The sequence below is a fragment of the Lolium perenne genome, chromosome 6 (assembly GCF_019359855.2).
Source record: "Lolium perenne isolate Kyuss_39 chromosome 6, Kyuss_2.0, whole genome shotgun sequence".
Lineage (NCBI taxonomy): Eukaryota > Viridiplantae > Streptophyta > Magnoliopsida > Poales > Poaceae > Lolium > Lolium perenne.
This window is the reverse complement of record NC_067249.2, coordinates 187,632,176-187,646,276: the sequence shown is the minus strand read 5'-3', so window position 1 is coordinate 187,646,276 and position 14,101 is coordinate 187,632,176. Positions and strand designations below refer to the sequence as shown.

The 14,101-nt window shown below is 47.3% G+C and overlaps 1 protein-coding gene across 1 annotated transcript; it reads right to left on the bottom strand.

The window, feature by feature from the left end:
* Positions 1 to 6,850: 6,850 nt before the first annotated feature.
* On the bottom strand, positions 6,851 to 13,202 carry LOC127306670 (CAAX prenyl protease 1 homolog). Its single transcript, XM_051337339.2, has 14 exons — positions 12,978 to 13,202; positions 12,186 to 12,333; positions 11,967 to 12,051; positions 11,792 to 11,887; positions 10,836 to 10,901; positions 10,549 to 10,647; positions 10,294 to 10,407; positions 10,020 to 10,130; positions 9,865 to 9,927; positions 9,668 to 9,760; positions 8,133 to 8,246; positions 7,898 to 7,969; positions 7,748 to 7,813; positions 6,851 to 7,246 (listed from the first exon to the last, which is right to left on the bottom strand). Exons 1-14 carry the CDS (start codon positions 13,006 to 13,008, stop codon positions 7,127 to 7,129), a joined length of 1,278 nt encoding a protein of 425 aa, XP_051193299.1. The 5' UTR covers positions 13,009 to 13,202; the 3' UTR covers positions 6,851 to 7,126.
* Positions 13,203 to 14,101: the final 899 nt, after the last annotated feature.

Below are 14,101 nucleotides of genomic sequence, written 5' to 3'. Positions count from 1 at the left end.
ACATAACTTCCTCTCTCAAGTATCTCATCAAGCTGAATGAGACACTTTCCTGATTTCTTCTTGGTTTCCCAAGAAATCCCTTTTCTGAAGTTCTTCTAACCTGCTTTTGAGGTGTTTTATTTCTTTATTAACAGATCCAAACACCTTGTTGCTCCAGCTACACATGGACTCCATGGTAGCACTCAACTTCTTTTGAATGTCATCCAAATCATTTGCTGCGGTTGATGCATCCATGCCTCCTCTATTTGTTGTCCCAGGGAGGTTTCTCTTTCCCACATAGCCTCATATCTCGGGCCAGATTTCCTTGTTCTTCTGCTCACCTTCCTTCCCTCATTTCTAAGGTCCAACAACACTGGGCAGTGGTCAGATCTCGAGGAAACAAGATGCCTAACAGAAGCTTTAGGAAATAGGGAATTCTAAGCCGGGCATGCAACAGCACGGTCTAGCACGACACGCACGTTTCTTGCACTGTTTGCTTGTTGTTGTAAGTCCAGGGTGTACCGATGAAGCCTAGATCATGAAGGTTGCAATGATCTAGGGCCTCTCTGAAATCTTTCATCTGTTTCTCACCCCTCCTTCTACGGGAGAAGTGTTCTGATTGGAATAAAGCTTCATTGAAATCTCCACACACCAACCAAGGGTCAGCTGAGTTTGGTTTTAATCTCCTGATCAACTTCCAAAACTCAGGTCTATCACTAAGACGCGGTTCGCCGTACACAAAAGTACTTCTCCATTTTATTCCAAACTGATCAAGGACAGTTACATCAATGTGGTGCGGGCCATAGCTGCCTAAGTCAACCTTCAGATCAGATCTAACGAACAGAGCAAGGCCTCCTCCCTTGCCCTCAATGCACACTGGCAGGCAATTGCTGAAACCGTTTCGCCTACTAATGCTTTCGACCACTGCTTTATTTTGCCTAGTTTCAGTCAGGAAGACTAGGCAGGGCTTGTGTTCCCGTATGAGACGGGAGAGCTCTTGGACTGTCCGAGGCTGCCCCAAGCCTCGACAGTTCCAAAACAAGATCTTCATTTGTCCTGCCAGGCACCCTCATCGGCGCCCGGCCCTATGCCAGCATTTCCCTGGCTTTTGTGTCCTCCCTTATCCTCTTCATCCAGTGGCTGTTTCTTCTGCAGCCTGCTATGCGCTTCCTGACCATGCTTGTCTGCTTCTGGAGCTGGCTGCACCCCTCTATCAATAGGTCCTATTACATTGTTTTCATCACTACTCTCTACTAGGACTTCTAAGCCCACATTCTCTTTTGTGCTACGAACATATGTAGACACATTGTTTGCATAATCTCTAACACTATCCAGTGGTCTAGTTTTGTCCTCCTCATTCCTTAGCTGCTGCAGCGTGTCCTTCCCCAAGCACTCCTCCAAGGTTGGAACCTTGAAGATTGTTTTCTTGGAAGGTGGGGCCAGCTCTATGTATTCATCAGCAGAGCGGGCACGCCGAGCCCCCATACGAGGCGCATAGGTTGTCAGAGTGTTTGCGAGCTCGCTTTGGGCTTCCTTCGTTCCTCTCACCTTTCTCTTCCATCTTGGCTCCCTTTTCTTCAGCGGGAGAGTGGTGATGTCGCCCGCAGCCACCATCGCCTTTTCGCCTGGTGGGAGTTGGGTGGATGCCACAGATGCTGATGGAGATGTGGCACCCATGAGCTATCTCTATTCTTGGAGATCTTCAAACTATTTCTTTGCAAAAACATAATATTATAATTTTCTAAAAGCAGTTCCCGGCGGCGCCCCCCTCGACCCTCCTCCTCCTGTCCCTTTCCCATCGCCGCTGCCAGTGGGCGCTCGTCGCGGCAGCGGCGCCCCCTCGACCCTCCTCCTCCTCTCCCTTTCCCCTCGCGAGCTCTGGCCATGGCAGACTGGTGAAGATGGTGGCGGCGCGTCTGGAGCTCGACGCGGCGAGCTGCTCGGCCGGCGACGGCGGCGCCCGTGCGCTCCGGCTTGGTGCGGTCCTGGGAAGGTGGCGAGGCGCGCTAGATCTGGCAGCCTCAACTACGGGACGGGGCCCATCCTCGCCCCAGATATGTGGGCGCCAGGGCCATGGGGGTGCTGGTTGGCGGTTGCCGTTCTGGTAGTGGTGTTTCTAAGAGCATCTCCAGTCGCGTCCCCCAAATGAGGTTTGGGGGACCGCGGACAAGAAATGGGGAAAAAAACTGTTCAGTCGCGTCCCCCAAAGCTAATTAGCGCCTCATTTTGTGTCTGGTGTTCCCGGTAGAGAACGCCGAACACAAAAACAGCATCCACATGCATGCATGCAGCCCCTAGTCCCCACATGCTAGTCTCTTTCCTCACACTTTCTCTACCTACTTTTCCCACATGGGGTGGTCCCCTCTATTAAAATGCATGCATCCGGACGCTGTTTGAGGGACGCGGCTGGGAAGGGCCTCTTTTTTGTACAGATTTTTTGTCTCTTTTTGTCCGGCGTGGTCCCAAACATGCCTCAAATCATTTGTGCCGGATGCTTTTTGAGGGACGCGACTGGAGATGCTATAAGGATGGCAATGGGCAGGGTATGGGCAGGGTAGAGCAATACCATACTCATACCTGTATAGTCAATGGGTACAAACTTCTACCCATACCCGTGCACATGGGTATAAAACTTTACCCGTACCCATACCCATACCCGGTGGGTAGTTAAATTGTAAATAAGTCAATCACAATTTTAAATTTATCGATATTGATTAAAAAATTAATTATCTCAAAACAAAAATAGGTAGTTGAGTACGTACCAATTAACATAATATAAAAATCACATTCTCATATTCTAACTCATAAATCAACAAAAGTAGGCGTGTCACGTAAGAATTTAATAATAAACCGGCAGGGTATGGGTATACCCGCGGGTACGAGGCTATACCCGTGCCTTGCTCATGACTTAACGGGCAGGGTATGGGTACTACCCATGGGCATAAAAGTGTACCCATACCCTGCCCATGCGGGTACGATACCCGCGGGTACCCGTACCCGTGGGTAAAATTGCCATCCTTAGGTGTTTCCCCCCCGGCGGTGCAAGGGTGCGGTGGCCGGCTGGCTCCTCGGTCGGAGTCCGGTGTCCTCACTGCAAAGTCCTCGTTTTTCCTCATTGTGGCAGTGTGCAGAGTTGGGAGCCGGGGCGGCGGCCCTGGACGGTGGGAGCCAGGTTGGTGGGCGTGCCACCGGTCTCCTCGGTCGTGTGGACGGCATGGAGACGGCGAGTCACGTGGTGTGGCGTGGTACGGTGGTTTCGTCGGCAACAGTCGCTACCTGGTGGGGACGATAGAGTGCTCTTCTCCAGGGGGAACCCTTGCCCTTTGGGCCACGGCGGTGTCCGCAGACGTCGCTCCCTTCTTCAAGGCGTCGCTGGGGCGGCACTTTGTCTATCCATGTACTCCGGGTGAAAACCCAAGATCCCCGGATCGGGTGGCAGCGGCACTTCTGTGTCGTGATCTTCTTGAAGATGCCACCTTGGAGTTACCACACCGTGCGACGCTCCGTTGTTTGGGCGGCAGAGGTCCTCCTTCCGCGCCCCTCCTCGGGAAAGCTTGCTTCGTGTTCTGCACTCACGGGGTTTCTTGTAGGGCGCATCCTTGGTGTTCCTCGTTGGTTCGTGAGCTTTGTTGGTCGATTCTTGGTGGTGGACGGTCTCTGGTGGTGTTTGCGACGGTGATGATGTCTCGTCGGTTGCGGTGGTTGTCGGTTTGCCTGTTTGGGGTGAGCACCGGCTCGACAACGTATCTCGGCCTACGTCTGCTCTTCCCCTTTGTAGACTGTTTCGTGTCGGCTATTCCCGGTGGATGTTGTCGTGTGTGGCCCTTGTTGTGTGTGTGTGTGTGCGGCTTTGACCTTGTAAGCTACGATCAACATCTTGTATCTATTTCGCCGTTAAGCACGCTATTAATTTAACGTCGGGCTGTGTGGCCTTTTATCTTAAAAAAACAGTTTTAGAAAATGACATAAATGCTAAACCACCTACCTGCAAATATCGATGAGTGTTCACCATTGGTAGAAGTATCAACACCAAAGTAATTGAACAACTCAATCGATGTCGTCGGAAAGCCGATAATACGAATCACCATTGCTGAGAATGTAATAGTCGAACAAATATAGCAAGCACAAACCTCCCGCAACAACCATAACTCCATAAGAACAAATTAAAATTTGATTTGACGAAACAAGATCTCAAAGATCCTATCTTCCAAAACCACCATTGATGTCGGAAAGAAGACCTCATTGTTAAACGGAGGGTGGACACCAAGCGAAAAATAGCTACCAAACCCTAACCTAATATTTCTGAAGTGCTTTTATTAAAATCTCCGCTCATCTATCGAGTTCCTAGAGGAGAGAAAAATCCAAGTGGAGACAGTTCCTAGAGAAGAGGGAAACCAAAATGGAGGCGGCGGCTAGTTTTTCGTAGAGAGCCGGGCCATACTTGAGATGTTAAATACAGTAAGCAAGAATAAATCACACAATGGAACACTATTCCATATTGCAACAAGAAAAAACTCGAGGACATGACCAGAGAGCAACCGCTGTTCATGTGCACCCTCTTGCCCAATATATGCTAACAGGTTATTAGAGCATCTCCAGTCGCGTCCCCAAACCGCGCCCGATTGAGCGTTTGGGGGACGTGTTTCGTTCGTGCCGCGTTTGGGGGACGTCGCTCCCCAGTCGCGTCCCCCAAACAAAATTTCGCAAATTTTAAACTTAACTAGATTCGATTAGATTCGTCCAAACTTACATAGATTCGAACGAAATTTGACTAACTTTAAAACTAAACCTAATCTAGAACCACTTGCGGCGGCCGGAGGCGTCGTAGTACTGCTGGAAGTTGTACATCTCGTCGGTGACGACCTCCTGCTTGACGCGCTCGTCGACGGGCTCGTCCTTCACCAAGCCGCTTGGTCCTGCCTCGCCGTCGTCGGTGAGGTCCACCAGCGGCTTGCCGGAGTCGCGGATGGACATGGCGATCGCCGCGTCCAGGTCGCCCCTCCAGGCGTCCTTGTCGTCCATGGACGCCAAGAACGCCGCCCGCAGCCCTGGGCAGTCCTCGGGGTCGTCGCTGCTGGCGATGAGCCGCTGCTGCCGCTCGTACTCCGCCAGCAGCGCCGCCTGCGACGCTTCCTCCGGCTCCTCCTTCACCTCCGGCTTCGGGATGAGGAGGGCGCCGCCCGCAGCCCTGGGCAGTCCTCGGGGTCGTCGCTGCTGGCGATGAGCCGCTGCTGCCGCTCGTACTCCGCCAGCAGCGCCGCCTGCGACGCTTCCTCCGGCTCCTCCTTCACCTCCGGCTTCGGGATGAGGAGGGCGCCGCCGCGCCTCCCTTGCTGCCGCCCGCTGCCGCTACCGCCACGCCTCGTGTTGACGGGCGTCGCCGGCTCCTCCTTGACCTCCCGTTTGGGGACGGTGTAGGGCGCCGACCGGTACGACGAGGACGGCGTCGATCGCGCCGGTCCCGAGGAAGAAGAGTGCGAGGAGGACGAGTACGTCGTCCTCCTCGGCTGCCATTGAGGAGACGGCGGCGGCGACGACGGCATCTCCAGCCTTGGAGCGCCGTTGCGGAGGCCGCGGATGACGTTCTCGAGGGTGCGCCCCGGAACGCCCCAGAACAGGGCGCGGCCTTCCCTGTTCCAGCTGTTGGGCCCGCCGATGAGGCCAGTGGTGCTGTGCATCTCGACGTCGTACTTGGCCTTGAAGTACGTGACCCACCAGTCGTCGTTGTCCTTGGCCGCCCATGTCGGATCCGCCCGCTCCTCGGCGGTGAGTTGAGCCCGACGGGCCTTGATGGCGTCCCTCCATTGGTCCGTCTTCGGCTTCGGCGGCGGCGGAACGCCAATGCCGTTCACGGCCATCTTCCAGCCGCCGCTGCTTGGCAGCCGCATGTCCGGCGGGACTGGATACCGGGCGTGGTACAGCGCCCACGCCTCCGCCACGGTGAGGCTGCCGCGTCCGAAGCCGTTCGCCGCGGCGATCTTGCAGGAGGACGAGCTCGACATTTTTTGAGCGGCGAGGAGAGGATCTGGGAGGGGGGAGGCGGCGGCGACGAGAAGGATTATGAGCGGCGATAACTGCAGGGCGTCTTAAAACAGCGGCGGCAGCGGGTGGTTGCACGCAATAACTCCGGCGCGGACGGCCACGCGGCCATGCACGACGATACGCGTCCCTGCGTCGCCTGGGAAAACAGGGACGCCATTAACGTCGCTTGACCAAAGGTAGGCGACGGGGTTTTAGCCTTCCGTGCCGCTGACGGGTCGGGCCCGCGTCGGTTGGCCTCGCTTTTCGTTGTGTCCGGCGTCCCCGGAGCGTCCCCTGTGGGACGGGGACGGGCTCGGGGCGCCGGACACCGTATCGGGCCGCGCCGGACAAAAATGAGCTTTGGGGGACGCGGCTGGAACGCTTTTTTTTTCCGGCGCGCCCCAAATCCCTTTGGGGGACGCGACTGGAGATGCTCTTATCAAGATTTTCTTATACCAAAATTTCAAAAACTCTCCCTAAATCCAGTACTGGATTGACAATCTTTTTTCACCGGTTCTTATCGCAAGGAAATTTTTGATAATATTGACATGCTTCGATAACCTTTTTACTACTTTTGTGGAATGTTAGACACCTGGTGGAACGCAAAAATAATAAGAAATCAGAACATTCCAACTGGTCCATCTGAACACCTCATAGCTAATTCACACCCATTTCTCAATCGGAAAAGCTAAACTTACGGACTGCTGCTTACGGAAAATTCTTACGGACGGACGTGGTACCAGCCGGTTGGTTGAACTGTTGGTTCCTTTCGTGATTTCAGGGGCTGTGAACCTCCCACCTGATTCCACATGAGTCCGTAAGCTAGATTTTGTAGAAATTAGTCCGTAGATGCAGTGTTACTCTTTGTCAATATTGAACAAACATGTGTATCTGTGAGTCGATTGATGAGTGAGATCTACCTTAACCTAGAGGTGCATAGTTTCTTACAGTTCCCGTAAACATGTATGGATGGGTGTTTCCAGAGACTCTAATGTATCAAATCCCTATTAACATCCGTACATTTAGATGGAAACAATGAACTGATAGCTGCCATGTATACAGTAACCCACAGAAGGATCAAAACCTCCACGCTTCGAGTATGTTATCAGCTCAGTCGTCTCTTCAATTAGTTCTCTTTCTTGCTATCCAGATCTTCAAGAGCAGAGAGTCGTTCAACAAGGGGTGGATGGGAGTAGTGATATGCTGAATACCATGGATCTGTGTTCATTGCAGACAAGTTCTCTTCCTGAAATTTTAAGGCATACATATTAAAGTTAGTTAACTCAAATCTTCATACGGAGCATATGTAAATTGCTAACGTAGATGAAACATTAATATTAGTAGTATAAGTTCATACAAGATAGGTCTGGGAGAATTTTTAAAAACGAGACCAGCCAGGACTACCCCTTAGCGGCACATTTTAATAGAAGAAACAACCCTGTGCACCCAGCAGCACGAGACTCGAACACAGGCAGGCTGGGTGCGCAACCGTACTCCTTGCCAAGAGAGCGATGCTCTATTCTCCGATAGGCGTGAGGAGAATAAAGCAAGAAGTACAGTCGAGGATGCTAGTAGTTTCTCAAACAAATCTAGCATTGGATTTTGGGAGAGAAAGTTGTTTGATGGATTATCAATTATGGCCAGATCTTGAAGTAAGATGTCCATGTCCAGTAAAAAAATAACAGTGGTTCCATGATCAACTATTAAAAAAACACAGAATAAATATGAAGGGCCATTAAATGATAACCTGTAGTTTAACAAGGGCTCCTCTGAGCTCTGGAGCATACCCAAGGTTCTTGGCGAAAGCATCAGCCTGGACATTAAAACAGGATTAGGTATGTGCAACAAAATATTTTTAAGCTTGCAATGCAGAAAATTTGAGACGAAAAGAATGAACCTGAAATTCAAATGCTCTGCTGACAAGGTTGAGGCAAAAACTCAGAACATGCTGGACAGGTATAATGGTGTGCTGTCATGAAAACAATGTGTGTGTCAATAAAAAAAACAATGAATACAATGCTTGAAATCCGTAGATGCATGCTTAATTCATTTCAAAAAGATGCCAATACATCTCCACGAAAAGATAATAGCACGATAATACTTAGAAAGATAGTCGAATGAGCATAACATACCATAAAAATGATCAGACCAATTATCACAGGCTGATCATCAAAACCAAAACTTTCAAAGAGATCTTTGGAATTCCTTACTAGAGTGTATCCTCCAAATTGCATAAATGTAAGCAGCTGCAAATAGAAAATGAGGTGAAAAAAGGAACTTTGAACATCTAGAAAATGCTTTAGATGTTAGTTTTCTTTTGACCACAAATCAAATTTTTTTTAAATGATTTCAGCAAAACTAATGAAAGGGGGACACAAACTGATATTATGATGCATTAGCACACCAATTCCACCAAGTATTACTAGAAACCTGCACCTTGAAGGTGCCTAAAACCACTTTCATGCTTAATGGCTTCCGGTGTCCTTTGGTGCTCTTTTGTGGAAAACTGATTTCCTGCTAATTTATGCTACGAATTATTGTGTTGCATACTCATACATCTAAGTAACTGCCAACGTGAGTCATCACATCATCCACTGTAAGGATTAGCACCACCTACTAGGGTCTTCATCAGAAGTACATTTCACTTTGTACAAAATAAACAAGATACTTCAGAAACAGTACTGCTTGACTTTTTATCAGTTTTTTTTACACTACATGAGTCTAAAAAACTGCTTGGACTTGTAGAAACACGTTCTTATCAGTTTCCTCCGACAGAGCGGCCAAGCTTAATTTTGTTTCCTACCTCCTGATCCAGTAATGATGTACCACCTGATGCAATGATATAAATGTCCTTCTAAGAAAAACAACGGCACGAGCCCTTTCAAGCAAACAAATAGAGGACTTCAGGCTAAACCCACTTTTAAGGCAGGTTCACTGGACTACTACCTATCTTTATGCAGTGTTTGGTTGCTTCAAAGTTGGATGGGAGATTGCCATCCAGCTTGCAAACCATCTTTTTGTTTGGTTCATTGGGTAGATCGGATAGCTATAGGTATATATATCCCAATACAGGAATATACCTCCAAAAACGAGGACAAGTCTAAGTGGTAAAATATTCAGATGATCTGAGTCATTTCTTGCCCACGCTGTCATGCGAGCACATGTTAGCATACACTCACCTCTTGGGGCCAATTTTTCCTTAACTCACTGGACATTTCTCACTGTCACAGCCCTTTTTTTTTTTTGTAATACTTGACCTTCTAAGTGTTAGCATCATTGATAAGTTGGCAGACAGAACAGTCAGCAACCGTCCAACAGCTTCTTACGGATGAATAGAATGCTTTGTGCAAACTTGTCCATACATAAGTACTCAAGAGTTATCACAATCCATCCCTATTTACTCTTGTCACCCCAAGGCTCCAACAAACAAAATTCTTGATCATCCCATCCACACCTATCACTCGCAAACATACAATTGGCTCACCACTTCAATCCACCAAACACAGAATTGACTTTGCCCCATCCCTACCAACCTGGATGGCCATATCCTATCTAACTTCATGCATGTAACCGAACACTACCTTAGGTAACCAGTATGCTAAATGCAACAAAACAAAACGAGTGCCCGATATGCAGGTCATAATTAGTGATCTGGACGAGAAAATACCTGGACAGCTACAAAGGAATATGTAGTGTGATTGAGTTTCCAGTGCCCAAGCTCATGTGCAAGAACAGAAACTACTTCATTATCATTAGTACACTGAAACAAACACAAGGACGTTAAGTACTCAAATCCATGCATGCATTCCCAAATTGCAACAGAAAAAAAGAGAACACGGTACAAGAACCGTGATTTGTTTAAACCTGCTGAATCAATGTGTCATAGAGAACAATGCGCTTGTTCTTGAAGAATCCATACATGTAAGCCTGAAAGAGATTGAAAGTTGAAATCATATTCGAAAAATATAAATAACTAGGTAGCAATGACACTAACTCTGAAGGTAGAGAACATAACATACATTACTGTGACTTGATCTGGTAGACCCATCAACCACAAAAAGCTTTTTCAAAGGAAATTTGAGAGAATCTGCTAACTTCTCTATTTTCTCCCTGAGTGAACCTTCGGGAAGCTGTTAAAATCAGCAACTATTAAGATCAATTTTACCATTAAGTTACTATCTAAAATTGTAGATGCCGAGTTGCAGATGCTGCTTGGAAGCCTATACCATACTCACACAAAATATTAAATGAAGCAAATACAACGGATGCAGTGCAGGAAACAAAGATACTCACAGGAGTGAATTTGTTGAACAGAGGTGCGATCATGATGGGGTAAATTGTCATCATCAGGAGAGCTAGCGCAAACATAAAACCCCAGAGATATATTGCTAGGTAAGGACCTCCATTCTGAAGAAATACATAAAACATTAATCAAGTATCCTAGTTAATCAAGTATTCCAGAAAGAGTTAAAAGGCACATTTGATAAAGATGCTTGTTAGCATGATAATTAAGAATGGAGGGTAGCACAATAGAAAGAAATGAGGTACCTGTACTATAATGATGATAGCAGCCACAATTGGTGGTGCGAGTACGATGGATAGAAAAATTCCCTTGATCATGTCCCTTATGAAGAGCCATATTGTTTGCTGAGAAAGGCCCAAAGCAAGAGAAATATCAGCATAAATACGTTGGGAAATGTATCAAATTCATAAGGCAAAACTAAGTGCTACCAGGCACCGCAAATTGACACGATTCAAATACAAAGATACATATATATTCCTTAATCCTTCTAAGTTCACAGACAGAAGAGCGAAACTGAAAAATATAGACATACCTTGTTAAAACCATGTCGAGCTTCGATAACAAATGTTGAATACAGAGAGAATGGCAAATCTGTGATCTGTATGGCATCAAGTATGTATTAAGCTATCACATTTACATAAGAAGTTGCATCGCCATGAGAGAAAATATGGCTATGAGCAGCCAACATTGCTGCCCAAATGTTCCACAAGCATTCAAAAACAACATGCTGGTCAATAAAACTAAAGGGCTAAAGAAATTGAAATCTTGATTCATGCAAGTTCGAAGAAAATAAATGCACCTCATGTTATAAATCATAGGTTAAAACAACTAAATTTTGAAATAGATAGGGGTAGTAGTGAACTCTCTAATAAAAGTGCAGATCATTTCACTGTATTCCATTAAACATAGCTTTTTTAGAACTGAAATCTATTTCCATGAAAGTTTGAAGAAAATAAATGCACCTCATGTCGAAAATCAAAGATAAAACAATACGTGAAAATGTTGAAATAGATATGGGCTACAGGGCTAGTATTGAACTCTCCAATAAAGGCACAAATATTTTCCACTGTATTCCTTTAAACATACTCCCTTCGTTCCATAATTATATCAAGATTGTAGTTCAAATTTGAACTAAAACCACAACAAAAATTATGGAACGAAGGGAGTAGTTATTTTAGGATTGAAAACTGTGCTGGAGAGGACGTAGAGTCGCAATCATCTCTGCAGGACCAAAAGCAGCACAGACACATCAAGGAGTATATAGTCGTCACAATGCTATTCCTGATTCGTAGATGCCTTCCGACAACAACTAGCATCATAGATGATCAAATATTTGGTAGTTGAGAGCTAAAGCCAAACAGTCAAGCAAATAAAGCAACTGCCTCACAATATACCTGATCCGACTAGGTGACGAAAGACTATTTAAGCTAATTTAACTGAAGGTGAAAGGGGAAAACTATCTAAAGCAGGCAAGTCAATTGATGATACCTGAGACCACACCATGACAACTGCTAAGAATGCGAGGGTGTGTATTATCTCATTTTCTGCATTGAGGCCAACATTGGTTGCTAGCTCTCCAGATTTCTATAAAAGGAAGACGGTAGTTAGAACCAAACTCTTGCGCGAGAAGGGCAATGGAAGCAAGTTGAAGACTTCCTTTTACCTGCCAAACCCAAGGAAGAACTTTATAGTACAGTATCGTGATGTCGAACACTATAGTGATAGCCTCACGTACAAAATTGAAATTACTGCAAGAAGTATACCTGTCAGTACATACAATCGAAAAAGATACAGAAAGTAACACACCTAACGAAATTATGTGTCAGAAATGGTTTGCAAGCAAAGTATGGTTGCAAGAACTCGGTAGAGTATGCTTACGCACCTTTTGTCGAGGCTATAAGCCCTCGCCTTCTCAAACTTCTCATCGCTAATTACTCCTGCCAGGGATTTCGGCAACGTTGGCAACTTGAGGGCCCTATGCTGACGGATGTTGAGGTATGTCTCAAATATGTAATTGAGAATCATAAAGCCTGCAGAAGGGACATACATTGAGACGAGCATGCTAGTAATAAGCAAACGCGATAATAATAATGATGACAAGAAGTACTTAATTGAGAAACTAGTTCAGTAAGTGATCATAAATTAATAATTCTTCATCTTGCTACATAGAAAAGCTTGACAGCATAAACAAGTTCATGCATAGGTCGAGAGCAAGCGTCCATCTAAGTCAGTTGATCCAAAATGACTAGCAACCTCACTCATCTGACCTATAATAAAACTTACAAAAGGCCCTTCGATGTGTCCCGAAGGAGAAACACTTCTGTCAATTTATATCTTGCGGATGCTCCTGCCATTCTGCTAACTGTGCACTATAAGATAACCCAAGCTATACTATACCCAACACCTCAGATCAATGTTCCCGACTATCATCAGACGGCGAAGGCTGCTATCGCTGGATGAAATCTCGCACGCATACGACTCACACCACGTTAAGTCACAGGATCACTCGGGAAGGAAATCCAGCATCAAAACCCCCACCCAACCTCAACTAACCCCTAGGGTTTACACGCGGATCCCGCGCACACCGAAATCTCATAGGCCCTATCTACGGATCGAGCAAGCGAAGGAGCAACAACCACACGGATGCGCAGCGGGGGGGGAGGCGGAATCTTACAGAGGACGGCCTCCAGGTAGGGCAGCGCCATTGGGGCCGGAGGCGGCGGGGGCGCTTCGGGAGTCGAGCGGCGAAGGCTGCCTGTGTGTGGAGCGAGGGTCCGGCGCAGCGGGGGCGGGCATGAGACGAGGGAACAGTGGGAAGAGGAGGCGGCGGCGGCGTGATGCGGAGAAGGGTAGGACGAAGGGTTGGCTGGGTCCAGTTGCCCGGAGTTGGGGAAGGGAACTACTCCGTTCTCTTTTAATTGACTCAGATTTAGTACAACATTGTACTAAATTTGAGTCAATTAAAAAAGAACGGAGGGAGCAGATATGGCGTCCGCGGGGCTGCGCTCACACGCCTGAATTGGGGAAACGCCGGTTTAAAAACCGAACCGGTGATCGAACCGGTGAGACGGTTGGTTCAGAGTTTTACTGGTTGAACCGAGTTCATCGGTTCACTCTCAGATTTTTTACGAATAATCTAAGAATGTGCAAGTCTAATATCATACTGATAATCTTAGAATCTCCGAGAACAATATTTTACACAACAAACTGAAAATAGTCTCCAACGGCAATTAGAGGGATCAAACTAGTCAATTTCCAACCTTTTTTTCCAAATTGTAACCAACAGGCCGGTGTGTCTTGGACCAATCCGTTAGCACGTCACAGAGATATATGATGAGAATGTCGATTATACAGAATGTACACCAATTATCTCTCTCCCTCTACTCCGGTCTCCCTCCACCTCTGATCTCTCTCCTCATTCTTCGATCTCTCTCCCTCTGCTCCGATCTCCCTCGCGCACAACCCTCATGCACCCGTCGTCGAATCCTCGATTCAGGGAGCTGACCACGTAGTCGATGCGCCCTGGGCTCAGGGATGTCTGACGCGCCTGATTATCCTGTGGACTTGACGAGCAGAGGGCCAACCACCACCCTGCCCTACCGGCACGGCTCCTCCCACCACGGATAGATCTCCGCCTAACCAACGTACCAGGAGCTCCTGCGTTGTGTTTATCCACGATGATATTTATGAATTTTGCCGACTAAAATATAAAACGTAAAATGTATTAGCTTCCCGACTCTTTTTTAGGATCGGAGGGAGTACATACTGTAGAAATATTTGAGGATGTGGTAGGAGGAA